We start from the raw sequence: 27307 nt of genomic DNA, 5'->3' as shown, positions 1-27307 counted from the left end.
AAATAATAAAATATACATAAAACACTTAGAACAGAGTTTGACCTACAGTAAGCATTACAGAAAAAAAATAGGAGCCATTATATTCTTATTATATTAGGTAGGATTTCTTTTAGTTGCAAATAAAAGAAACAAACTTATACCAGCTTATGTAGCAAACAGGAATTTATTATATAGTCATAAGGGTGTCTCACAGAACCCAAAGGCAGAAATGTATCTGGGCCTCAGGAAAGAGCTAGAATCAAGAGTTGGAAAGCCATTGATATGTGTTTTCTCTCCCATCTCTCCTCATGGCTTTTCTCTGTATCTCCCCTTTAGTCTTTTTGTTGTTCTGCATCCAGGGCAACTTTCCCCTCTGCCATTCCACTCCCATACATAGCCTGTATTTTCACATCTAGAAAGGTTTCCACCCGAATCACTTAAAACCAAGGATACTCATGTTTTGACTGATGGATTTTATTGCAGAACTCTGGGTAGGGGCAAGGTGTGCTAAGCAAAGGAGACTATTCAGAACCCTAGGGAATGGAGACAGGGGTCAGGTTTATGCCCAGTTGCAGCACTCACAGCTGGTATCAAAGACAAGCCCCGCCTGGCAATTCTTCTTATATGTGATTCCATTTGCACAGTGCCAGAAGGCATTTCTGTTATTCGCCACAGGGTAGAGGCCATCGGCTTTGCCAGCACAGAATCCACTGCTGCCAGAGCTATCTCCAGAACTGCTGCTCCCAGTCCCGCTTTCACTCCCACTTCCGCTCTCACTTCCACTTCCGCTTCCGCCGTTGGGCTTACTGGGCTGAGCTGAGGCTGTGCAACCTGAAACAGTGCAAAGAGTAGGCTAGTGGACCTGGCAGAGGCTCCCACATTCACTTAGAGATGAAGAACTAGCAGACCTGGGGTGATGTCTGGAGGTGGAGTGCAATTAGCTCTGGGTCCCTACAGCTGAGGAGCTTACAAGAAACTCCATACTTAAGGAATTAGGAAAAGCTGTAATTTCAAGCCAGCCTACTTTTGTTTTTTTACTTTTTAACATTTTTAATTGATTTATAATCATTTTACAATGTTGTGTCAAATTCCTGTGTAGAGCACAATTCAGTTATACATGAACATATATATATTCATTGTCACATTTTTTTCTCTGTGAGCTACCATAAGATCTTGTATATATTTCCCTATGCTATACAGTATAATCTTGTTTATCTATTTTACTATTTTGAAATCCCATCTATCCCTTCCCACCCTCTACCCCCTTGGCAACCACAAGTTTGTATTCTATGTCTATGAGTCTGTTTCTGTTTTGTATTTATGCTTTGTTTGTTTGTTTGTTTGTTTGTTTGTTTTTTTAGATTCCACATATGAGCAATCTCATATGGTATTTTTCTTTCTCTTTCTGGCTTACTTCACTTAGAATGACATTCTCCAGGAACATCCATGTTGCTGCAAATGGTGTTATGTTGTCAGTTTTTATAGCTGAATAGTATTCCATTGTATAAATATACCAGTCATCTGTTGATGGACATTTAGGCTGTCTCCATGACTTGGCTATTGTAAATAGTGCTGCTATGAACATTGGGGTGCAAGTGTCATCCCAGAAGCGGGATTCCTGGGTCATACGGTAAGTCTATTTCTAGTCTTTTGAGGAATCTCCATACTGTTTTCCACAGTGGCTGCACCAAACTGCATTCCCACCAGCGGTGTAGGAGGGTTCCTCTTTCTCCACAGCCTCTCCAGCATTTGTCATTTGTGGATTTTTGAATGATGAAGCCAGCCTAGTTTTAAATTTAAAAATGTTCTCTCTTCTTTTATGATGTTAAAGAGTCATTTTAAAAAATTTACTAAGCACTCAATATACACAAAATCCTTTTCTAGGATCTGGGTGTAAGTGGTGAGCAAATAAGCTCTAAGAGAAAATCTGGACAAAATTTAGGGAGTCGGTACTTTCCCTGAACTACAGATTAGAAATATGTGCACATTCCAGAGGGTTTCTTGTTTAATGTCCCCAGGTGGGCTTAAAGAGACTTTTAATATGGGGTTTGTGGGGTGGGGGAGGGTATACCTCAATGATAGAGAACATGCTTAGCACGCACGAGGTCCTAGGTTCAATCCCCAGTGCCTCCATTAAATAAATAAATGAATAAACCTAATTACTTCCCCCCCACCAAAAAAAAAAAAGTTAAAAAAAAACTGGAAGGAATAAGGGGTTTATAGAAAAGTAAATGCTTATATAGAAAGCCAACCAAATTTCTTGAGGCCTCTTCACACCTCAGAGACTTAGCAGACCTGGAAAACCCACTGAGTAGGCCTGGTTACTAGTAAGAGTATAAACTTCCTAATGTAGACATTCAAGGGTAGGGATAGAATGTAGCACCTCTCTCTCAGCCAGGCAGGAACAGTGAGGTGAAATAGGAAGAGACTAGGGGACGAGGGCCAGGATGGGGGCAGGCGATAGTGATGGGAAGATGTTAGATTGTCTTTTGAGTTGAAGAAGGAACATTTTTATACCCTGTTCATCCTCCTGCTGTCACTTACTTGTACTGTTCAGGCCAAGAGCATTCTTCAAGGTATTGATCAGAGGGAACTTGCCCTGGTTGCAGAAAGTGCCTGTGAAATCATCCAGGTCAATGGCCCAGACCATGGCACCTCCGAAATTGTTCAGCTTAAGCCACTGAGCCTGTTTAAGGACAGAAGACACCAGGAGTCATTTAATTGCTTTACTCAGGGCTGAACCTACAGCACATTGGAGGGTTTGACCTTACCTTGATTTTGAAGCTCTCTTCATTGTCATAGCCAACCCATTCATTGCCCTTATAGGCATAGGGCACATCCTGAGGGGCATCCCATGCCTGAGTGGCTCCGTTTTGCAGGAAGGTACAGATCTTTAAAAAGTCAAGAGGTTCAAATCCTTTCAATATAACTCCCATGAAAGAGAAAACGTATACTTTCTTCTCTGATTTTTTTTTCCTGTCGTGTCTCTAATTGGGTTTTTCTCAAATTTCTAATTATGGGTTTTTATTTAACAGTAAATAAGATCAAGTTACTTTTGAAATACTCAGATGTTATCTTTATTCTTAGTGCTTGATTTTGGGAACCCATGCTAATATGGTGCATAGTTATTTTATTCCCTTATGTGCTAATATAAATGACCTTAAGTATGTAGTCTGTTGTTTGAGGGGGGTGCTGCACAGTATAAATGCTCTTCGTTCTGGAGTAGGTAAATGAATAGGTTACTTAAATACCTGACGCATTTGAAGTCATATCTGTGTTGAAGTAGGTAAGTAGTGAACAGAATGAATATTCAAGCTTTCTGTAGATTCTAGCCCTAAGGCTACTGCTTGGCACAGGACATAAAATCCACAGAATTTCAATTGTACAGCACAGCCTACCTACCTCATAGTAGGCCCAGAACCCAGCCTGCCTGGTATAGGGTCCAGCAGAACCAGCACCAGAAGTAGGGGCACCAATGCCAGTGCTGGAAGGATTGCTTAGGACGAAGGTATGTCCATAAGCAGGGAATCCAACGATGAGCTTCTCAGCTGGGGCCCCATTGTCCTTCCAGTAGTTCATGGCATAATCCTGCAATGGCAGTTGGTTAGCTAGAAGCCCCACCAGTTGATGACCCAATGCTTAGTTATGCTAGTCCTGTGACCTAACAGGTAAAATTGAATGATGCTAATGACAGATTAGTTAGTATTTCTTCAAAGCATTTTGGTGAAATTATAGTTAAGGAGATATGATCAGTCACTTAAAAGGAGAGTTATCCAAGTGATATATTTGCAGAATTTATGTTTGTTTTGTCTCTGAATCTCTATGTGACTTACAACATCTCTGGTCTGCATCTGCATCTGGTGGGGGACTCACCACACTGAGGTAGGCATTGCTGCCAGTGTCAGTTGGGTACTTGTGGAGGGGGCTGTTCTCCCCAGTGTAACCCTCCCAGGAGCCATGGAGGTCATAGGTCATGACATGGATGTAGTCCAGGTACCTGAGGTGGGGTAAAGGATTTAAAAACATTTCCGACAGTTATTTCCCACACTTGTGCAGGCAAAAGATACCACTTCCAAAGCTTCCTAAACAAAGTCCCTGAAGAGCAAGACAAACTAAGGACAAGTCTACCTTACAAAAGTGATATCTATAGTTTGAGGACAAGATGAGTCACTCACTGGGACAGCTGAGGGATCTCATAACCAGACTGGATGTTAGAGATGCCAGCAGCTACTGCAGCAGTGACCAGCAGCCTGGGCTTGTTGGTTTGCTCAGCCTCCTGCTCAAAAGCTTCACGCATTTCCTGTAGAATAATCAAGTATAGTAGGGCATCTATGAAACTGATTTCAGCTTCTTAAATAATAATAAATATATGTTTGTATACTGCTTCTTTTAAAATATGCTTTCACATATTTTATCTTACTTTAGTCTCTCAATATCCCCATGGGTAAGATTGATGGTATTAATCAAATGTGTAGCTAATGTGCATAGAAGTTAACGATTTCACAGAAGTCTCATCATAGTAAGTTAGCAGCCAGGTCATGACAAAAACCCAGGCCCCAGATGACCAGTCAGAGCTCCACTTATATTACTATATTCTGAAATTATAGTTGCTGCAGTAACCTATATCCAGTTTTTAGCAATATAAAAATTCACTTCCCTTTGTCCAGTAGATGAGCTACTTTATAGGACTGACATCCCATCAAATGAAATGCTGAATTGGCCAGTGAGGAAGTTGGTAATAGTCAGGTGATAGATTCCCATTCAATGCTAGAGGTTAATCCACATTTATTTTGTGTGACTCCAATCTTACTAGAAGTATTGGACCCAGTTTTTATAACTGCATTATTAAGGTGTGCCAGAGGATGTTCCAGTGAAGAGTGGGTCTGAAAATTGCCATATGGATACTTGTTAAAGGAAGTAGGTTATTTAACTGGAAGAAGAAAAATTATAGGCAGGATATGGCTATCTTCAAATATTGAATCAATAGATTGCAAAAGATGCAGTTTTATTCTTTGTTACTTCAGTGGACAGAACTAGAACCAATGACTGGAAGTTACAAATTATAACTAGAGGCATGTATTGATTAAGAATATAGATGTTCTTTCTGAATGCTAGGGCTTTCAACAAGTAAGTAGATTGACTTTTCAAGTAGTGTGTTACTTAATACTGAAAACTATTTGGAGAATGGCTGGCAATCTGGTATATGGGATGTTACAGAAAATAAACTCTTTCTTGGGGGAGAGTAAATCTAGAAGCTATCCTTGGCTTTTCTCACTCCATTCACTTTTCCTTAGTGATCTCTTAATCGTTTACCTTTGCTGATGAACTCAATACAGTATATCAAGTTATGTCCTTTGTCCTGAACTCCAGATTGGAATTCATCCAGTGTCTATTGGGCATTCCTGTATGATGTCCTACAGATTCCTCTCATTCATCATGTTCACAAGCAATTTATTGAGTCCTTCTTTTTGTTCCAAATATATCCTCCTTCTTGTATGTACCATCTTAATTCATAGGACCACAATCAAACCAGTTCTCAAGGTCAGAAAACTGGCAGCTTTCTCTCTTTTCCACTTCCACGTGGTCTCCAAATCCTATTGATCTTACCCTCCTAATATCTCTTATAAAATTCCTCTTTCTGTCCTCACTGTTAGAGTCTTCATTTGGGCTCTCAGCATCTCTTGCTTGATGTATGGCAATAGCCTCCTTACTCTATCACTGCCTCCCTGCTTCCTTCTAGTTCGTCCTCCATGGTTAAAGCCAGAGTGAGCCTTCTAAAACACAAGTTTGTCATATCTCTCCATTACCTGAAAATCCTTCAAAGTTGCCTTGAGAGTAAAGTCCAAACCCCTTAACATAATATATGAGCCCTACATGGTCTGATTCTTGTCACCTATGCAGCCTCATAATCCATCATTCACATACCTATGTCTTCATTTGTGCGGTTCCCATCTTCACTTAATTGGTTAACATCAGTTCCTTTCAAGACTGAGCTCTTCTTGATCCTGCCCCAGAGCAGAATTAAGTATCCTCTCTCTGTGCTGCTTTTGCACTTGAATACCTCTATCATGGCATTTATTGAAGTGTACTGTAATTGTTGATTATTTTTCAGGCTTCTACCTTAGATTGTGTGTTCATTAAAGCCAAAGATTTTGTCTTGTTCTTATCTTTAGCCTGATAATAAGCCAGCGTCTGGGACAGAGTCAGTGCTAGGTAATAACAGGCAGTCTAGTATAAAAGTTAGAAGCAATGGGCTCTGTAGCCAGACTATATGGTGTGACATTAGGTAGGTTACTTAAACCTGCTATATCTTAGTTTCCTCATCTGTAAAATAAAGATTATGACACTTATGGTACCTATGTCATAGAGTAGATGTGAAGATGAAATGAGATATGATTTTTAAAACAGTTTGTAGAATTGTGCCTGGCACATGGTACACATAATATTGTTATTATTCTTATTAGATGCTGTTGAATGTAGGCAGATATCTAAGGATTTTTGCGATGTAAAGATGCCATAATTCTAAATTCCAGCTTAGTTTCAATCTGGAGCTACCAGATTCTCCTTGGAAAGAAGAGTCTTTGAATTTCCTTGGGCTAAAGACTGCCACCTCCCTTCTCACCTGCACCAGGACAGTGAAGAGGTGCTTGTCCTGAAGAGGGCTTCCACGAGAGCCAGGGTACTCCCAATCAAAGTCCAGCCCATCAAATCCATACTGACGCAGGAATTTGATGACTGAGGCAATGAAAGTCTGGCGGTTCTCCTGAGTGGAAACCATGGCAGTGAAACTGAAGGGGATCCAAAGAAAGTAGGGTGAGGCCTTGGTTGTCCCAACACCTTGTAGTGAAATCAAACTCCTATATTACTTCCTCAGAGCTCTTCGCCAGGACCACAGCCCAGAAAAAAGTATGTTCTTGGTTTTCTCCTGTCCTTACTTTGTAATCACTGCTGTGCTCAACCATGGTACCTCAGTGTTCTCTTTATTTTGTTATCCACCTGACTCTAATGTTTTTCCTAAATTGCACTTGTTGCTTTAAACACCTGGCTCCGCTGGCTCACTGTGTTCTCTCTCCAAATAGTTGCCCAAGTTTGTACACCCTCGAGGATGTCTTCTTCTTTATTTGCATGACTTCTTTTTCTTTTTTCCCAGAAGGTAAATAGAGAGATGTCCTTTAACACTCTCCTCAGGAGTTTCGCTTTTGAAATACTTTAAGAAGAGATTGTTATAGATAGACGCGATTATACTGTATAGCACAGGGAAATATACACAAAATCTTATGGTAGCTCACAGAGAAAAAAATGTGACAATGAGTGTGTATATGTCTATGTATGACTGAAAAATTGTGCTGAACACTGAAATTTGACACAACATTGTAAAATTATTATAAATCAATAAAAATGTTATTAAAAAAAAAGAAGAGGTTGTTTTAAAACCTCAGTAACTAAACCTCTGTGAGTGGGGTTCCAGAATATCCATCTAAATGTAAACACACAATAAACTGTGTTCTATTTAATATTCAGATTCTAGTGTAGCCATTTATTTAAGTAGCATATCTGTTTAGTGTACATTCTTAATATCCTGACTTAGATTGTGAAATCTGAAGCGACATAGGTCACATTGGGCTAATTTGTTTTCAGTATCTAACACCAGGCTCTCTCACAGAAGACTTACCGGGCAGTTCCAAAGTTCCAGCCTCCAATGGCCAGGAGAGTTTTCAGCTGGTTGTTCCTGTAAAGTGAAAGATGAAAAAGAGAACTTCAAAATCCATGAGTCCCTGTATTTAAAATAACATTGCTTTGGTATTAGGCCTGGTCATAAACTTGGAGGTTGCTTTGATGGGATACTCTGTAGAACAATCTTCATTCACTACTGAAAACTTTCTTTGCAAAAAATATTGGTGTTAATATTATGAATGCACTCACAGTTTTTAGGGAAATCTAAATTATGGGACTGGGTTTTTAAAAAAAAAATAGGATTGTATTGGCAATTCTCACATTCTATTCCACCAGATGAAATGGTAAATATTGCTTTAGCACAGTTACTTTCTCAGATTCTGTGCTAATGAATAAATCAATTGGCTTAGAATCATGCACATTTTCTGGAATAGTGGTTCTCAAACATCAGTTTATATAAGGATGAAGTACAAGAATCAGAATTGAAGGACAACATCAGAATTCCAGATTTATGACCCCTTTCTCAGAGATTGTGATTCAGTTGAGTTAGGGACTGAGATTTTTATCAAGGGCCCTATGAGAGTTTGATACATAGTCAATGGATCTCACTTTAAGAATACCACTCTGAAGGGGTTTATTTCCTCTTAAGTGTCATCACTCAGAGTCTAGTGGCTGCATTCAGGATAGTGCCACTACCGATGGCAGCAATGGCCTCTAGCCTTACTTCTCCTAGAAACAGCGAACTAAACACATTAGAAATTAAAAGATACCAGGGTCTTTGTCTAAAAGATACCAGGTTTGCTTTGTTTCATTTTTACACAAAATGGAGCTCTACTAAAGTAATACAGCAAACTCTTCTGCTTTCTTGGGCTTTGTTATGTCTTATCTTCAGTATCCTCTGCCTCCTGTTCTCTGATGTGAGTAGCTAAGAAGGTTTGCAATTTCCTGGATCATAGAAAAAAAAAAAGAGAGAGATTGCCAGAGAAAGGAAGAAGTGTAACTATTTTGGAATACTAGCTAGAGCAGGCAATGTGCTACGTTATCTACATCCTTGATACTTAAAATATAGCTCCTGGACCAGAAGCAGCAGCACCATCTGGAAGCTTGTTAGAAATATGGAGTCTTGGTTCCCACCTCGACTCACTGAATCTGAGCTGCATTTTAAAAGGATCTCAGATGATCTGTTTGCACAGTAATGTTTGAGAAGTACTGACTTAGGAGATACCAAATTAAGTATCTCCCCCTTCTCTTACTTGTTTTTCAGGCCGTTGAAAGATTGGTAGAGAGTCACATCATTCCATTCCATGGTGGTGATCTTGTTGTCACGCATCCCAGCAAAGGCATAGATCAGATGAGTACACAGGCAGGTGTCAATGTTGTCAGGCTTGAAGCTTCCCAGGTCCGGCCGGTACTGGGCCCAGTTGGTGAAATAGCATGTCAGCTGGTAGGCAGAGCCTGAGGGTAGAAAGAAGTTAAGAACAATGGCCTGACTGAGGTGCTACTGAAATGTGCTGTGAGTTTTAGCCCTGACTCTGTTTCCCTCCCTTTGCCTCAGAGGCCTGATCTCTGTGTAGTGGTTAGTATGAAACACTCTTGCAAGTGAGTTCAAAGATTCTCATTTGAGAACTAGTCATTGATTTGAGGTTGGTTATTTTTAACTTTGACAGATTCACTTTGGGATCCTGGCTAAGCCTAGAAACCACTTAAGAAAAGATGCCCGGGGAATACCCACTTATAACTCTCAGGTTGTCATGCTTAAGAGGATGGCAGTAGAAGCCAATACAAAATGATAGATTTTCCCAAATTCAAATCCATTTGTCTGTGAAGAAGACAGTATTTTTCTTTCCCTAGTATGGCTTATCTCTTGATATGAATTTTTTAAAGTAATATTTGGAATATGAAAAAAGTCACATTTAATATGTTAAACAGATGATTACATTATGAATAATTTATAGAGATTCAAGGCTTATGGTAGGAAAAAATTACATCAAGGATAAAATGCAGAGACCATGACTTACGTAGCTGAGCATTCAGCAGAAGGGTTAGACCTAGAGAGAAAGAAGAAACATGTATTCTGGACCAATTGACTGTATCCTGTAGAATATAATTCTGACGCCTTGGCCATCATCCTGTAAGTCACAGGGTTTTACAGCTCAAGTGGCACTTAGGGGCTATGCCAAAGAGTAGGATTTTCAGTGAAGAGATAGATCTACACTTCCCTCCTCCTAGTGAAAATGTGCGTGGCTCTCTCTTCTTTCCCATTCCATGTCAGAAATAATTGTCATTGAATACAGAGCTTGAAGTCTACTATCTATGGAAGACCTACTTACTGAAATTACCCAAAATTTACTCTACTCAGTGACTATACACACATGCTTCACCTTCCTGAACTGGAGTGAGTACAGCCTTCACACACATGGCATCCTCTAAACCCATGAATTCGCTATCTCTGGGAGCCTTGGAATTTTTTAAAACCACCTTTAAGAAACCTCACAGTAGAAGAGAAATACTAGGAACTGTCAGGTAAGACTCCATATACTGCTCCCTGGCTTCTACCAGAGCACTTTTGATCTGATTGTTTAATAAACTGAGCTAGAGGTTTCATCTGGAAAAGGTTCTGAAGCTATAAAAAATTTGTAAATCACAGCTTTAGAGCAACTAATAAGTTTTGGCTACAACTTGGCTCTAAACAATGTACTGAATCATCTCCTTTAAGTGATTGAATTTCTACCTGTCTTATGATATATCAGCAGCCCAATAGGACAGTAGGGGAGAAAAAGAGAAATAATTCTGCAAATGGTAGAACAAAGATAACTTGGTATAACTCTATCTCATTTCCTACTGATTTTCAACCCTGAAGAAGATAGACCAAGGACACAGGCATGAGAATAAAAATAATACCTTAAAATGGAAGATGAATGGAGAAAAGGGAACAACCCAACAAGAGATGAAAAAGTTTAAGACAAGCATTGGAAGAAAACTAACTTTTGTCTTAGGATCATGCTTGTAGCATCAAAGAAGGTAGAAATGTTACCAGAGTCCATTGAGATTAAGAGAATAAAAGATAGACTCATTTGAGCGTGTCAGGATTCTCTTGGAAACTTGAAATGATGAGAGAAGAATAGAAAAGCATAGAGGTATCTGTGAAGACTACTTTATGGCTGTCAGATCCAAAGAAAGAAAGAAATTGTCTAAGAATAAGGCTCTATCTCCAATCACAGACTCACCTGTGAGGAGAATAAGCTTTGTCATGGTTGCTGTCGGGACTGGTCTAGCAGAGCCTGGATTTGCTTTTTATACCATCTGAGTACCAGGTTATCACAAAGGTTATCTTCCAAGTGGAGAGCATTGAACCTAGATATGTATATAGCTAATCAGTAAATCAACAGATCTCCTCCCCTACAAACACCACTTTGTGGACCTTCAACCTGCACTTTCCGCTCCTACTTTCTTTGCTCAATAAGGACAAAATAATGTTGTGTCTTCTAACGGGGTGATAGAGACCATCACCACATAAAGCATCAGCTTAATAGCTCTTTTTTTTTTCTTTTTTTTTTTTTTCCAGTTCTCAGAGCTGTTAAGCAACTATTTAAACACTGTGGTTAGGTTTTTATGCTGTGGACACTTTGTGCCTGGCATCAAAGCATATCTTTATTGAAAAGTAAACAATAAAGAGCCTTGGAAGTCATTAGCTGTTCTTAAACCTTTTTTCCTGATGAAATTATTTTTATATAACTTGTGCAATCAGTGCCTAAGGAGCTTTCATCTTCAAGTGCTACTTTATGAACATTCTACCCACACTTGTTCTTTGGAATGACCTCAGTCATGATCATATGATAATTTTAAAGGAAAATGAAAACCCCTGTGTCACCATCCAGTTTCAATAAGATAATATTATCCTATATTTTCTTCCCCAGTTAGATGCTTCTCACTCCCCTGGAGTAAGCAACTATCCTGAATTTTGTGCCAATCATTTCCTTGCTTTCTTTATAATTTTATCACATATGACTATGTACTCTTAAATAATACATTAACTAGCTTTATGATAATATATTACAATTAGTTTTGGATTTAATAAATTCATTAGCCTTGACTTTGTATAAGTGAAATAATACCATGTGTATTATTCTATTTCTTTTTTCTTTAAGTATAGTTGATATACAGTGTTGTGTTAGTTTCTGGTGTACAGCATATTGATTCATATATATCTATTCGTTATCATTTCTTTTTCCTTATAGATTATTACAAGCTATTGAACATTGTTCCCTGTGCTCTACAGAAGGACCTTGTTGTTTATCTATTCTGTATATAGTAGTTTGTATCTGCTAATCGCAAACTCCCAATGTGTCCAATTTATCCCGTCCCACCTCCTTTCCCCCTGGTAACCATAAGTTTGTTTTCTATGTCTAATTCTGTTTTGTAAATAAGTTCATTTGTGTCATTATTTTAGATACCACATATAGGTGATATTATGATACTTGTCTTTGTCTGACTTCCTTCACTTAATATGATAATCTCTAGGTCCATCCATGTTACTACAAATGGCATTATTTCAGTTTTTTTATGGCCAAGCAGTATTCCATTGTATAGATACACCACAGCTTCTTTATCTAATCATTTTTCGATGGACATTTAGGTTGCTTCCATGTCTTGGCTATTGTAAATAGTGCTGCTATGAACATTGGGATGCATGTCTCTTTTTGATATCCTATTTCTTGCATTTTTAGCTCAGCATTAAGTTTTTGAGAATCATCCAAGTTGTTACAAGTAGCAGCTTACTTTTACAACTGTATGGTATTTCACTATATGAATATGCTGTAATTTACTTTTCTTTCCTGTATAGGACAACATGTGGTTTGTTTCCAGTTTTCCCCCTACATGCTGCTATAAGCATCTCCTATACATGTCTTTTGGTATGTGTTTGCAAATTTCTCCAGTGTTTACACCTAGAAATGGGATTGCTGGGTAAAATAGAATATCCTTCTTAAAATTTACTATTAATCTAGATATTTCTTTTCCAAAGTAATTGTATCAATTTGCACTACCAGCTACAATTAGGGAGGCAAGTTAGGCTTTATTGTTCTTTATTGTTCCTATGAAAAGATGAGGAAACTGAGAATGAGAATTTGCTGAAGTTACACAGTGAAATGTGTAGCCAAAACTTGAGCTCAGAGCCTCTGACTCCTAGTCCAGTGTTTGTTATTTGTTTGTTTGTTTATCTTTTTGCTGAATTCTATGTTTCCACTAATGCAGCCCAAGACTGTATTATCTCTTGCAGCAACTGTATCACATTGTTGCTTCATATGGAGCCTCTCACATGAAATGGACTCAAGTCAACTCTTACTCATGTGTACTTGGAAACTGACTTTTTACGTATACTTTTATTATACATGACATTGTGTTTTGTGTCATTTGTTTACAGTATATGTCTCCTACTAATAGGTAGCTCCTTGGAGTCAGGTACTATTTTTCTTATTCATTTCTATATCTCTAATGACTAGCACAGCTTTTGACCTTTCAATGAATTAATCAACAAATGTGCATTGTGTACAATTTCAATTTAATTTAAATGAAATACAGGAGCTGATGACTATTTCATGTTGTCTCATCTCTTGGATCATTGTTTTATCTTATTATCTTCTAGAATTATTATTGCCATACATCATATTAAATGAACTCTTCTGAGTTTTATCACCCAAAGATGAGACTACAAGTAGAGTGGAGGAGTGCTATGACTTCTACCCAAAGAAAGATGGCTTCCTTGAGTTGAGGAAAAATGATGGCCACAGAGTCCTGGAAGGCTAAGAATGATTAGGTATATCTCCTGTAGGGTGCAGGTCTCATTTGCCTGGGGCCAACATAGGAGGATATTCATCCACAAGGAAGAACCCCTGATGGGAACGTTATACAGAAGAGAAACTGCCATGTATAGCCAGAGTCAACCAGTCAGTGGCTGTTTTACTTACTGACGGGAATAAGCATCATACAGAGTCAAATGAGGCTACCATTGGGACATGCAATCCAAAGATCAAGAAATAAATGACTAATGACTACAACATTCGTCCCAAGTCAGCTCCAATGATCAGGGAGCCAGTACTATCCCAGTGGAAAGAGAATTTCTCCTGTGTGGCCTTCTAGGCCTAGGGACCCAGCATCCCTCACTGGCAGTTACACTGGCAGATTCTGGGTGATGTGACTTAGTAGAATATTGTAGAGTGATAATGACACCAGAATGGCCACTGGCTCTCCCTGACTGCATCCTATTTTAGATGGTAGATTCAGTATCATGAAAATTAGCAGAGGGGTCCACTCCCTGTGAGAGTTGCATCTAAGAACTTGGGGCACCCTGAGTGATAATTCTCCTGGGATGATCTAGTGAAAGACTATGAGAATGCATCAGCACCCACCTGCCATGGTTTCAGATGTTTCCTTCCTACCTAGCAAGGGATTATATCTTCTTGCGTAAATATTTATGGCATTTTTGCCCATAACTAGGGCCACCATCTAGTTGGGAATCCTACATCAACACTTTCCCATTCCCAAGGGTCGTGCAATAGTTGAAGCACTTCATTTGTACCAGCACCACGGTAGGAATGGCTGCTCAGTGCCACACAGCAAAGTTTTAGGCCCAAAGCAGGTTAAAGGTACAATTTGGGCACAGCCGTAGTTTGAGTAGACCATCAATATCCAGGTAGAGATGGCAATGACCTAAGTTAGTCTCCACCCATCATTTAGCACCGAGTACAGTCCTGATTTTACAGTTGCCTAGAGTCAGTGTTGGGGAAATAAAAAGAGAAAGGTATGAGAAGGGAGGCCTGGACTGGGTCCTTAAGTCACAGTTGTTCAGCACCAGGAAGCTTCCTGTTCTCAGATTCCTTATTTCTAACAGATGGCTTAGAACAGATGGACTGTTGCTAGAAATGGCTCTATTCCGGATATTTATAGCATTAGGCCAGCAATCCAGTTAGCCTACCATTCAGAAGTAAACAGTAGGCTTAAGAAATTTGTCATCAAGTTGACTTCTCCACATTCCCTTGCCCCATCCTCTGTGGGTAATAAGAGACATGAAACAGCCATCAGATTAGGTTTGGACATTGTCTTAGTCTGATTGGGTTGCCATAACAAAATGCCATAGACAGGGCGACTTGAACAGCAGAAATTTATTTTCTCACAGTTCTGGAAGCTGGAAAGTCCAAGATCAAGGTTTCAACAAGGTTCAGTTTCTGGTGAGAGCTCTCTTCCTGGCTTGCAGACAGCCACCTTCTGGTTATTTCCTCACAAAGTAGAGAGACAGGGAGATCTCTGATGTCTCTTCCTCTTTTAAAAGGGTACCAGTTCTGTTGGATTAGGGTTTTACCCTGTGACCTCATTTAACCTTAATTACCTTCTTAAAGGCCCTATCTATAATATAGTCACATGAGCGTCAGAGCTTCAAGATATGAATTTTGAGGGACAAAATTCTGCCCATAGCAGACATTGCAATAATAAATATAATTACCCCTTTAATGCTTAAAATATGTGGAGGTTATCTCCAGTTAGAAAACAAATACTTCCAACTCATCAGGTCAGGAGGTGCCAGGGAATTGTTGACTATGACAATACCCCATTGCTACCCCATTTTATCATTTACTTCCAATCTTATGGAAGTGGGGTATTATTTTGAATTCCTTACAATCATGTCCAGTAAACCCCCTTATCCACAGCGGACACATTCCAAGACCCCCAGTGGATGCCTAAAACCGCGATAGTACCAAATCCTAATTTTTCCCTATACATTCATACCTATGATAAAGTTAATTTATAAATTAGGCACAGCAAGAAATTAACAACATTAACTAATAATAAAATAGAGCAATTATAACAATATGCTATAATAAAAGTTATGCAAATATGGTCTCTCCCAAAATAACTTATGGTATTGTGTTCACACTTCTTGTGATTATGTGAGATGACAACATGTCTACTTGATGAGATAAAGTGAGGTGAATGACATAGCATTAGACCACTATTGACCTTCTGAATATATCTCACAAGGTGGGTCATCTGCTTTGGGTGATCCTGGATCCCAAGCCATGACAATGTCCATGGTTGGATGTGAGGAGCAGACAATGTCAGTGGTTGGGGATCTTAACAGAACAAAGAGGGATGGCTCAAGATTTCATCACACTATTCAGAATGGCACACAACTTAAAATTTATGAATTGTTTATTTCTGGAATTTTCCATTTAATATTTTCAGACCATGCTTGACAACAGTTAACTGAAAACATGAAAGAGAAACTGGAGATAAGGGATTGCTAATGCATTCTGGGTATGCTATTCCCTAATATTCTCTCTGTTTTGCTCACTAAGTGATCAGTCCAGTTGTATTCATCCCTCTGGCAACAAGTTAGTAGAAGTCCATGGAGATGCCCCAAGTCTGACATCCAGCTCCCTGCACCACTTTCAAGCAATTAAGCATGATTAATCAAGAAGCATGCAAACTAGGCTTTCTGGAATTGTTTTTTACTAGTGGGAAACCCAGGAATTAAAGCAGTTAAGATGCCTTAATCCTCCTTCCGAAGATGATCCTATTCTCAGGCAGCACACGACAACCTATCAGAATGCAAATTGAGGTCTAAAAGAGAGATCCTGGGCCTTTGAGTTTTTAAGCTTCTTAATTTATAAAGACCAAACTCTTTCTACTGAGATTAGGGTATAATTTCTAACAGCAGTACAGTGTTACACAACATTGGCTTTCAGCTCTACCCACTATTTCAGCAGTCATAGTCTGGGAGAACAATTGGCCTTCCTGGTGATCTGACCCTTGTGATTACAGCACAACTTCTTGGTGGAAACTTGGCAGAGGTCCTGATCCACCATGTCAGCTCTCTGACAAGGTAGATTGAATTAAACCCTAGGCAGCGCTAGTTGGTTTCCAGAGGCAACAGGTCAAATTTCTCTCCAGGAAGCCAGCTTGTAGGGCATCAGTTAACTTAACCCTTATCTCTCAACTGTCTTCCAAGGAGAAATTGATAAAGAACCATCATAACCATCATATCCTAGTTAGATTATTAAACTTCAAGAATAAGAAAGTAATTCTTCAGGCACCAGAAGGAAAAAAGTATCAAATGATTTAAAGGATGGGTTGATAAAGGGGTAGTGAGTACCCACTGACCTCGAACATCCCCGTAGCAATATTCAATGCCAGAACCCAATGGAGCAAGGCCTGCTACCTAAGGTTAAGTTTACCTGGAAACAGCTCATGTGAGAGTAACTTATTTGGAAGTGGAATTCAGAGATTAAGAGTAAACTATGGAGGGTGAAACAGGGAAGAAGGCAGGGTCAATACAAAAATATATTCTCAAGTTGGCCCCTGCTGGGGCAGCTAAATGCTCAATCCCTTGAAACTGTCTAGAAGTCCAAAATGTATTCTTAGACCATCCAGGGAAGAAAGGTGGAAACAGCATGGTCCCCTCTCCTCCAAGGATGACGTTAACTCCTCTGCATGCCTAGGTTGTCCATGCTACCAAGACGTAGGCAAAGTGTCAATCTAGCAGAGGTAAAAGGGCCGGGGGAAGGGGAAGTAGAGAAGGGATACATGAAAGCTACCTGAAAAGGAAAGCCTAGAGTTCTATCAGAAAATTTCTCAGTTCACTTAGGATTTTGATTCTTTGTCATTTTTGGGGTTTGTTTTTTTTTTTAAGTATGGGGAGAAGCTCTTAAATCAAAGAATAGCCTGGCAGTAGGTTAGAAGTATCTATAAATTGATATACTCTCATTGATGACATTTCTTTTTTCCTACTGTCTCTGAATCCAGCCTAAATGGGCCCTTAGTGGGTGTCCAACCAAAGTAGTCAACATGAGTGCTCATCTAGCCTCCCTTCCAAATAGCCATGAGCATCCACCTTGAGCCTCACCTGTTAGATAAATGAACCAAAAAGTGTTGAATATTGTTTATATTGTTAAATCTATGGACCAATAAAAAGACATCTTTCCTTCTGGCTCTAAAATTTCTAGGAGCTTACCACATAGTAGGCCCAGAACCCAGACTGCCTAGTACAGGGCCCAGGAAGGCCAAGGCCAGTGGTAGGAGCATGAATTTCATGTTTGGAGGGTTGCTCAGGATGCTGGTATGTCCAGAGGCTGGGAATCCAACCATGAGCTTCTCAGCTGGGGCCTCATTGTCCTTCCAGTAGCTCTTGGTGTAATCCTGCAAGGGTAGCAGGTTAGCAAGAGGCCCCATCCAGCTGATGGCCTAGTAATTAGGTATTAACTAAGCTTTTTTGGTGTGATTGTACCTACTGTACAAAGTATTTGCAACATATTTTATAGCATCATTGATCTATCTCTGTTGAAGTGGTGTGTCTCTAGCTTAACAAATTTCTCTTAACAACATACCAATATGTAGGCTTTATATATGCCCTTCCCACCAAAAATGTATGAGAGAAGGACTGAGAGGTTTTTTGTATGATTTTTCTCGTATGATTCATTGGTGAATGGCTGAAATTCTGTATGGCATACATGTGCAAAAGATTAGAATGGTAGAAAATAGACAAGGCAGAAGGGGAACAAAAAGAGAAGAAAAGTGGGAGAAATAGCCTGTAATTTATTGAAAAAAATAAGTAATGGTACTCTATTTTCTTTTATTAAAAGAAAACACTGGTTGTTAATCTTGTTTCTTATCTGATAAAATTGTCAGTAGAGTATTAATATGTTGGTGAATTTTTAGTAAATGGAAACTAGTTAATTAATTGTAATAGCCTAATTTCTCATTTGAGAAAATTGCTAACTTTGTGATATCTTTTCTCCTTAAATCTCCATGTGATTTATGACATCATCTCTGGTCGGCATTTTGGTCTGTGCAGGAACTCACAATGTTAAGGTTGGCGTTGCCTCCTGTGTCAGTTGGGTGTTTGTAGAGATGCCTGTTCTCTCCAGTGTAGCTTTCCCAGGAACCTGGAGGTCCTGGGTCATGACATGGATATGGTCCAGGTACCTAAGGTGGTGTAAAGGATCTAAAAACATTTCTGCTTGTCATTTTCCACTCCTATGCAGGCAAAAGATAAGACTTCCAAAACCACCTAAACAAGGTCCCTGAAGAGCAAGCAGACTGAGGGTGAATGTCTCTTTCATAAGTGATGCACAGAGGGGTAACAGGACATGTTATCACTCACTGGGACAGGTAGGGGAATCTCATAGCCAGATGGAACACTGGGGATGCCAGCAGCTACTGTGGCTGTGACCGTCGGCTTGGGTTTTTTGATCTACTTGGTCTCCTGTTCAGAAGCTTCCTGCATTTCTTATACCCATGTAGGAGAAAGTCTATGAATATTAACTCTAAGTTGACTTCCATGACTACTCTTTGAATTAAATCAATCCCTCCCATCCTTCATTCTTCAGCATCCTCACTGGAATGGAGTGTCCAGATCCTTCATCTCTAACTGAGGTTGCAGGGAGGTAGGTTTTCTATATGGCCTCAGCGACCTTTCACAGGAGACTGGTTGTGTGCTTCCCAGTCAAAATAGCATGGAACACAGTTCACCTGCATCAGGATAGTGAAGAGATGCTTATACTAAGGAGTGGTCCTTCAGGAGCCAAAATCTAGTCCATCAAACTCCTGGTGACCCATCAAACTTTGGTGGCCAGGGTAACAGAAGTCTGGTAATCCTCAGGAGTGGAAACCCTGGCAGTGATACAAACTAAGGGAGACCCAAAGAAGGCAGGGTGAGGCCTTAGTGGTCCCAATACCTTGTTGTAAAATCAATAGAGAAAATCATCTTGAAAAATTTATGAAGCAGTTCCAAAGTCCCAGTTGTCAATATCTGGGAGAGTTTTTATCCAACTGTTTCTGAGGGAAAAGAAGCAGAGTTGTGTCAGAACAAATGGAAAGAAAGATTAAGTCATTTCAACATTAGCTGTTAGAGTGACTGAGAAGCCAGGAGAAGTCTCATGCAGGCTCTCATGCTGGTTTTCTTCATTCTCATCCTTATTTCCTAAATTGTGAGAGTGGCTGGGGTAGATGACCTAAGATTCCTCTGTTTCACTGTCTCTAGAGTTCTAATTATGTCCCTTCAGGTGAAACCCCCGATTAAGGACACCAGTGCTTCGTCAGTGCCAACTTTGGGTCCCTTCCAAGTAGAAGATTGTTTTCATCTGAGTCCATAAGAACTTGGACTTCACTAAATTCCCCTTGGTAATGGAGCTATATTTCAATTGGCAACTGCCTCCTGGGAGCCAGCAATTTCCCTTATGTTAGAGTCATCATCATACTGGAAGTAATAAGAAAGCTAGGAAGTTACCTGTGTGCTACTTCCTGGCCTGTTTGGAATTTCAGCCTGGAGGCTGCCGTGGAAGACTTTGTTCAGACTGCTCTCGAAAGTGAAAAGAATTTGAATCTCAGCGCTTTTGTCACTTACTTGTTTTCCAGGCCAGTGAAAACTTGATAGTGTCCCATCCTTTCCTTCGATGATGTGAACTTCGTGTCCCATATCCCAGCAAAGGCATAGGTCAGGGGTCAATGTTGTCAGTCTTGAAATACCCCGTACCGGGCTAGCGCTGGGCCCAGCTGATGAAGTAGTATGTCAGTTGGTAGGCAGAACCTATTACCCAGAGGAAGAGGGTGAGGAACTCTTACAGAGAAAGCTCCCTGTGGAATCATAGATTGCTTAAGAAACCACAGATTTCCAAATAACTTTCCTGTTTAAATCTCAAAGAGAAGGGGAGGATCTGCATGAGAACCTTATTTATTGCAGCAAACCTATAATTAGCAGGCAATTCAGGGCTGAAGGCATCTCTTTAAGGTAGCTCCATCCCTCCGAGAGAAAATTAAAAACCTTATAAATCAGTGCCTTTTGCTGAGATGAAACCTTAAAGCTGGGAATGTCTGATTTAGATGTATTCTAGTCCCCTCTACCTGCTAATATTAGCAATTACTAATGCTTACTTAGCATTTGTTATGTACCAACCACTGCTATGAGTAATTTATTTAAATTTACTCATTGATCCTCACTAAAACCCTATGAGCTAGGTATTATTATTATTACTCCCATTTTGCTCATTTGGAAACTGAAACATAAAGGATGATGGTGTGTGTCTATCTAACACTTTGAGCTGTCTTCTTGAGTAATCATCCCCTCTTTACCCCACCCCCCACCCCGCCCCAGGGAAATGAACCATCCAGTAGGACTCAAGAGTCCTGGCTTCAGATTTAAATTCTGTCACGAACTCCCTATATTTCCTGGGACAAGTTAACATGATTCATCTCTGCCTTAGTTAACTAGTCTGTGAAATGGTCTGGTAATAACTTTTCTGTCCACCTTTCAGAGAAGACTTGTTTTAAAGACTCAGTAAGATGACAGATTTGAAAATGCTTTAACAGAGCAGAAGACACAATGCAGATGCCTTATCATGTTATTTTTTATTGTTAACATTTATTTTTAAGACCACTAGCTAGTCAGTTTCAGCTTTAGGATTTTTTTGGCCAATGATTCCAATCCTTTAAGCATGACTAGGGAATTTTAAACTTCCTTTAAAAATTTATATGGTTTGTTTGAAGTAGAAAGACAGAGAGCCAAGCTGAGTTTCTAAATTATGAAGAAACAAAAAGGAACAATATGGTGGTCTATCCTAAGAAGAATACATACTTAGCTCAGCTCTCAGAACTAGGAGCAGAACTTAAAGCAACAGAGAGCAGCTGGAGGAACATGTTTGCAAACAGAGCAGCTTCTGTAAACTAGTGCTTCACTTGCAGAAGGAAACCTGTCTTATCTTTTACTCCTTGAATTCTTTTAATGCTCTCTGTAGACTCCCAACCTATTGATGCTAATAAAGCCTCAGTATTTCTCTTGGAAGCCCACTTCCCTACATCTCCACTCACAAGACCATTAAAGTGCCATGAATCATAGGCTTGAAGAAGAGAGGGAGATGGCAGGGCAGTGGGACACCTATCACCAGGGAAGGAACTGTGTCCCTGTACTTCTGCCAAAAGCAGTCAATTCAAATTTAGGAATTTGAAGGTAAAAGAAAATTTTACAGGGGCGAAAAAACAAAGTGATAGTGGCTCACAAGCACAGAGTGATGGTAGTTCCCTACCAGTGAGAGGAGTGAGCTGGGTCATTTGCCTCGGTGTAGAGACTCCCTCATCCAGCCTGCCTTTCTTTTCCTCTTCCTCCTCTCCTGTGACTTACCAGATTCTCCTTTATCCTGATTACCTCTAAGGTAAATGTTGATATTGGTCGTTGTCAAAGTTCAAATCCATTTAAGAACCCGTTATTTACAGTGAAACCATACTGTTTTGATTTCAATTTACAAGAAGAAAAACTTGGGCTCAAGCCCAGAAACCAAATTAATAAGCTCCATTATAGAGCAGCTTACATAATTCAAGATGGTTTATGTACAGTGGAGCTATACTCTGTTTGAATAGTGAAGCAACTAATTGGCCATGTCATAGTCTCTTTAACAGGCATAAGCATGAACTAACTTTGCATTCATTTATTGTTTGCATTCATTCATTCATTGTAAGAGCAAAGCTCCCTCCTTAAGCAAAGACAGAGGAGTAGCCTACTCTGGTTTTTTTGCCCTCAAATTCTTACCTATTTTCTTCCTATTCCTTTTCCTGTTCTTATTCCTCCTTCTTTCTCCCAAGCTTCTGCATCTCAAGTGACCCTAGCTTGGTTCCACTCTGTTCAGGCTCCTTCCCACTGTGATATTTCCCTGGGTTTAACCTGCTTCAGCTGCCCCCAGCATGCTCTTGATGGCATCTAGAATGTCAAATCCTTTCCAGAAGGTTTTACTTTGCTCAGATCCATCAGAGGACTCACTACCTATGGCAGCTGGAGCTCACAAAATGTATTTTTTAACTTGTAAGACTTGAGAGTCAAAATTACCCCTTTTTTCACTTATTTTGCATTAGGTAAAAATATAAGATAATATGTATCATAACGAAATAGAAGTGAATAATGCCTTGTAGGATCAGAATGTGTTTTAAACTGATATAAAGAGTTGGGATTTTAAGGTTTCTGTAATATTCCTTTTCATTATAGGCTATTATAAGGTATTAAATATAGTTCTCTGTGCTATACAGTAGGACTTTGCTGTTTATCCATTTTATATATAGTAGTTAGTATCTGTGTGGGAGCAGAATTAACTCCTTGATCCATTGGCTGCAGAATGGATGTTAAGAGGCAAAAAACAATATTAATCTCATTGTATGTCTCCATCAGAGCTCTTGGGGTACCAAGTGCATTGTCAGTGAGCAGTAATATTTTGGAAGGACGCTTTCTTTCTGAGCAGTAGTTCTCAACAGTGGGCTTAAAATATTCAGTAAATCATGTTGGAAACAGATATGCCGTCAGCCAGGCTTTGTTGTTCCATTTATAGAACACAGGCAGGGTAAATTAAGTAAATTCTTAAGGGCCTTTGGATTTTTCAGAATGGTAAATGAGCATTGGCTTCAACTTAGTCACCACCTGCATTAACTCCTAACTGGAGAGTCAGCCTGTCCTTTCAAGGTTTGAAGGAAGGCTTCTCCTCTCTAGCTCTGAAAGTCCTAAGTGACATCTTCTTTCAATGAAAGGCTGTTTCATCTACATTGGAAATCTGTTGTTTAGAACATCATTAATTATCTTAGCCAGATCTTCTGGATAACTTGCTGCAGCTTCTACATCAGAATTGCAATTTTATCTCACACTTTTACATTATGGGGATGTCTTCTTTCCTTAGACCTCATGAACCAACCTCTGCTAGCTTCAGCTTTTTCTTCCCCAGCTTCCTCACCTCTCTTGGCCTTCACAGAATTGAAGAGAGTTTGGGCTTTGCTCTGGGTTAGGCTTTGATTTAGGGAATGTGTCTGCTTTGATCTTCCATCTAGACTGTTAAATTTTTCTCCATATCAGCAAGAAGGCTATTTTGCTCTCTTATCACTCCTCTTCCCTGGAGAAGCACTTTTAATTTCCTTTGAGAACGTTTCCCTTGCACTCACAGCTTGGCTAACTGTTTGGTGCAAGAGGCCTAGATTTCAGCATATCTTATCTTTCGACATGCCTTCCGCACTGAGCTTGACCATTTCTAGCTTTTGATTTAAAGTAGAGATGTGTGACCCCTTCACTTGAACACTGATGCCATTGTAAGATTATTAATCGGCCTAATTTCAATATCGTTGTTTCTCAGGGAATGGGGGAGACCTGAGGAAAAGGAGAGAGATGGGGGAACAGCCAGTCAGTGGAGTAGTCAGAACATACGCAACATTTATTTATTAAGTTTGCTGTCTAATATGGGCACTGTTCACTCTACCCCCAAACAATTACAATAGTAACATCAAAGATAAATGATCACAAATGACCTTAACACATATAATAATAATGAAAAAGTTTGAAATATTATGAGAATTTTAAAAATGTGAGACAGGGACTCAAAGAGAGAAAATGCTGTTGGAAAAATTGTACTGATAGACTTGCTTGATGCAGGGTTGCCATAAGCCTTCAATTTGTAAAAAACGCAATATCTGCAAAGAGAAATAAAGCAATGTGCAATAAAACAAATTCCCTAAACTGTCCTTCAGTTTTGTGTCAGTGAGTATTGTATTCATGACGAAAAAGGTTCTTTGGTTGAATATGTTGGAGAAATGCTGCATTCAAGAAGCATCTCTTGGAAAATCACAATTCTCATAATTCTGAGAGCCCTGAGAAGTCCTCTATGCTTAACTTGGCATTTCCCAAATATATTTAATTCATCAAATCCTCCCCCAGGTTTTCCACATTACTGTCCTACAGAATGCACCAAGAAGAGGATATAATAGACAATGTTTCCCAAATTACTGAACTATGGAAGCCTTTTGTCGTGTATATGTATTGTTACATAGTTTTATATAGTATATAGTTTAAGAAACATTGCAGCTCTGTTCAGTGGAAATATTTTGGGAGCCACACATGTAACTGGAAAATTTTTTTTTATTGAAGTATACTCAGTTATAATGTGTCAATTTCTGGTGTACAGCATAATGTTTCAGTCATACATATACATAAATATATATATATTCATTTTCATATTCATTTTCATTATAGGTTAGTACAAGATATTGAATATAGTTCCCTGTGGTATACAAAAGAAATTTTTTAAATCTATTTTTACATATAGTAGTTAATATTTGCAAATCTCTAACTCCCAATTTATCCTTTCCCATATCTTTTCCCCCTGGTAACCATAAGATTGTTTACTCTGACTGCAAGTCTGTTTCTGTTTTATAGTTGAGTTCATTAGTGTCATCTTTTTTCTTTTTTTAGATTCCACATATGAGTGATATCATATGGTATTTTTCTTTCTCTTTCTGGACTTCACTTAGAATGACTATCTTCATGTCTGTCCATGTTGCTTCAAATGGCATTATTTTATTCTTTTTATGGCTGAATAGTATTCCATGGTATAAATATATCACAGCTTCTTTATCCAGTCATTTGTCGTTGTACATTTAGGTTGTTTCCACGTCTTGGCTATTGTATATAGTGCTGCTGTGGACATTGGGGTGCATGTATCTTTTCAAATTAGAATTCCCTTCAGGTATACACCCAGAAGTGGGGTTGCTGAATCATATGGTAAGTCTATTTTTTGTTTTTTGAGGAATCTGCAAACTGTTTTCCATAATGGCTGCACCAAACTGCATTCTTACCAACAGTGTAGCAGGGTTCCCTTTTCTACACACCTTTTCCAGCATTTATCACTTGTGGGCTTTTAAATAATGGCCACTCTGACTGGTGTGAAGTAATACTTCACTGTAGTTTTGATTTGCATTTCTCTGATAATTAGTGATATTAAGCATTTTTTCATATGCCTGTTGTCCATCTGTATGTTTTCATTGGAGAATTACTTGTTTAGGTCTTTTGCCCATTTTTGGATTGGGTTGCTTGTTGTTTTGTTAAAAGTTGTATGAACTATTGATATATTCTGGAAATTAAATTTGTCAATCACATCATTTGCAAATATTTTCTCCCATCCCATAGGTTGTCTTTTTGTTTTGCTTATGGTTTCCTTTGCTATGCAAAAGCTTATAAGTTTAATTAGGTCCCATTTGTTTATTTTTGCTTTTATTTCTATTGCCTGGGTAGACTACCCTAGGAGAACATTGGTAAGATTTACATCAGAGAATCTGTAACTTGAAAATTTTTAATAACTACATTTAGAAAAGTAAAGTGAAATTAATTCAATAATAGTTTATTTGATTTAACTTATCTATAATATCATTTCATCATTGAATACTCAGTTGTATAATTTATGTAGAAGTTATTGAGATAGTTCATTTTTTTTATCTTTCGTGAGTCTTCAAAAGCTGGTGTGTATTTCACACATAAATATCATCTCAGTTTGATTAGTTACATTTCAAATGCTCAGTAGCCACCTGTGACTAAGTAGCTACTGTATTGGACAGCCCAGGGCTGCAGAGAGCCCATATTTGGCTCTTATGTTATAAGCTCTCGATAGGTTTGCTTTGATTGATTGCATTTTGGACTTAGACCCTCCCTTTCTTTTGAGGGATGTTGTAGAGAGCATCCATCTATAAAGTAGGCCTTATGTTTACTGGAAAGATGATCATCCTCACATTAAACAGTGTTCTCTTTATGAAAATCCCAGGGAGAAGTCTGAAACAGTCTTAGAATCTAAAACAGTTACTTGCCTTGTTGGTTTGTTCTGATCTTCTGGACATTATATATTGTGTAACTCATTTCTTTTCCTATTTCTCATTGGTGACCAGAAATATAGAATCAAATTTGTGGCCCACATGTAGTATGAATATAGGATACATTTCCCAAAATGTGTTTCATTCCTTAGTAGCTTGCAAAATGCTGGTGGTGTTCAGAACACATTTTGTGAAATGCTACAGCCACCTGTCAGATCCAGAAGATAATTCTGATAGTGGTGTTAAAAAATAAAAATGGAGTAATGGAGTGAGGAACTAGACACAGCCCAACAAGAGTGGAGCAGGTGTCAATGGGCAGGAATGATGGGCAAGGTCTGGTTGCCTAGTACCACAGATTTGCCCGCCTTCCATCTGGGCACCCAGAACTTCTGGCCGAGAGATTTTAAATACCCAGGGCGTGGTCCACCTGCTCCATGTTGCTGGGAACAGTGGTGAATGTCCCTGGATAGACTGTGGTGGCCCAAGTTGGCTGAACGGGAGGGGAACCCCAGCGGCCAGTGCCAAGTTGCTTTAGGAGCCCTCAGAGTGAGCCACAGGCGGCCTGCACCTGAGAGGGTCCTCATCTCCCTAGTGATTTTCCGGGGCCGAACAGGGCCCTCCCTCCAGCCAAGATTCCAACCTTGGATTCTGGCCTCGACAGCTCAAGCCAATTCAGGGATTTTTGGATGTCCCTACAGCGGTTTTGAAAAAAAAAAAATTGACAGTCTTTAGCATTGGCTCACCCAGCCAGTGGATGTGGATGAGGGGCACAGATCGCTGCCAAAGCTGTGAAGTGGAGGAGGCCTGGAGCACTGATACCGCCACCGTGCTGTCATCTGACCTTCAATTGCCTCCTTCCGGAGCAGGAGTGGGGATTTCCTCGCTGGGCTCACCCAACCCGGTCGCATCTTGTCCAGTAACCCGCTCCCTTCACCACCCTCAGAGGAGATTTCGGCTCCTTCATCCTTCGTCTCAGCTCTGCGCTCCTGCACCCCGACAGACCTCG

General features: G+C 39.5%; 1 protein-coding gene and 1 long non-coding RNA gene across 8 annotated transcripts in view; one reads left to right on the top strand and one right to left on the bottom strand.

The window, feature by feature from the left end:
* The window catches only part of LOC116665927, a 56671-nt gene that overhangs the window by 26992 nt on the left and 2372 nt on the right, over positions 1 to 27307 (top strand). The window lies entirely within an intron of this gene.
* On the bottom strand, positions 438 to 27307 carry CHIA (chitinase acidic). 2 transcript variants are annotated; one of them, XM_032487314.1, is made up of 12 exons: positions 27045 to 27307; positions 20051 to 20233; positions 9672 to 9701; positions 8907 to 9108; positions 7652 to 7708; positions 6602 to 6767; positions 4155 to 4279; positions 3853 to 3976; positions 3382 to 3567; positions 2751 to 2870; positions 2524 to 2665; positions 438 to 810 (listed from the first exon to the last, which is right to left on the bottom strand). In XM_032487314.1, exons 2-12 carry the CDS (start codon positions 20136 to 20138, stop codon positions 539 to 541), a joined length of 1512 nt encoding a protein of 503 aa, XP_032343205.1. In that variant the 5' UTR covers positions 20139 to 20233; positions 27045 to 27307; the 3' UTR covers positions 438 to 538. The 2 variants fall into 2 exon arrangements, with proteins under 2 accessions (XP_032343205.1, XP_032343206.1); XM_032487315.1 differs by lacking the exon at positions 27045 to 27307 and adding an exon at positions 19383 to 19482 and having other exon boundaries at positions 20051 to 20163.

This window comes from Camelus ferus, chromosome 9 (assembly GCF_009834535.1).
Source record: "Camelus ferus isolate YT-003-E chromosome 9, BCGSAC_Cfer_1.0, whole genome shotgun sequence".
NCBI lineage: Eukaryota > Metazoa > Chordata > Mammalia > Artiodactyla > Camelidae > Camelus > Camelus ferus.
Note: the sequence above shows the minus strand (reverse complement) of the source record. Positions and strands in the feature narration are given on the sequence as shown.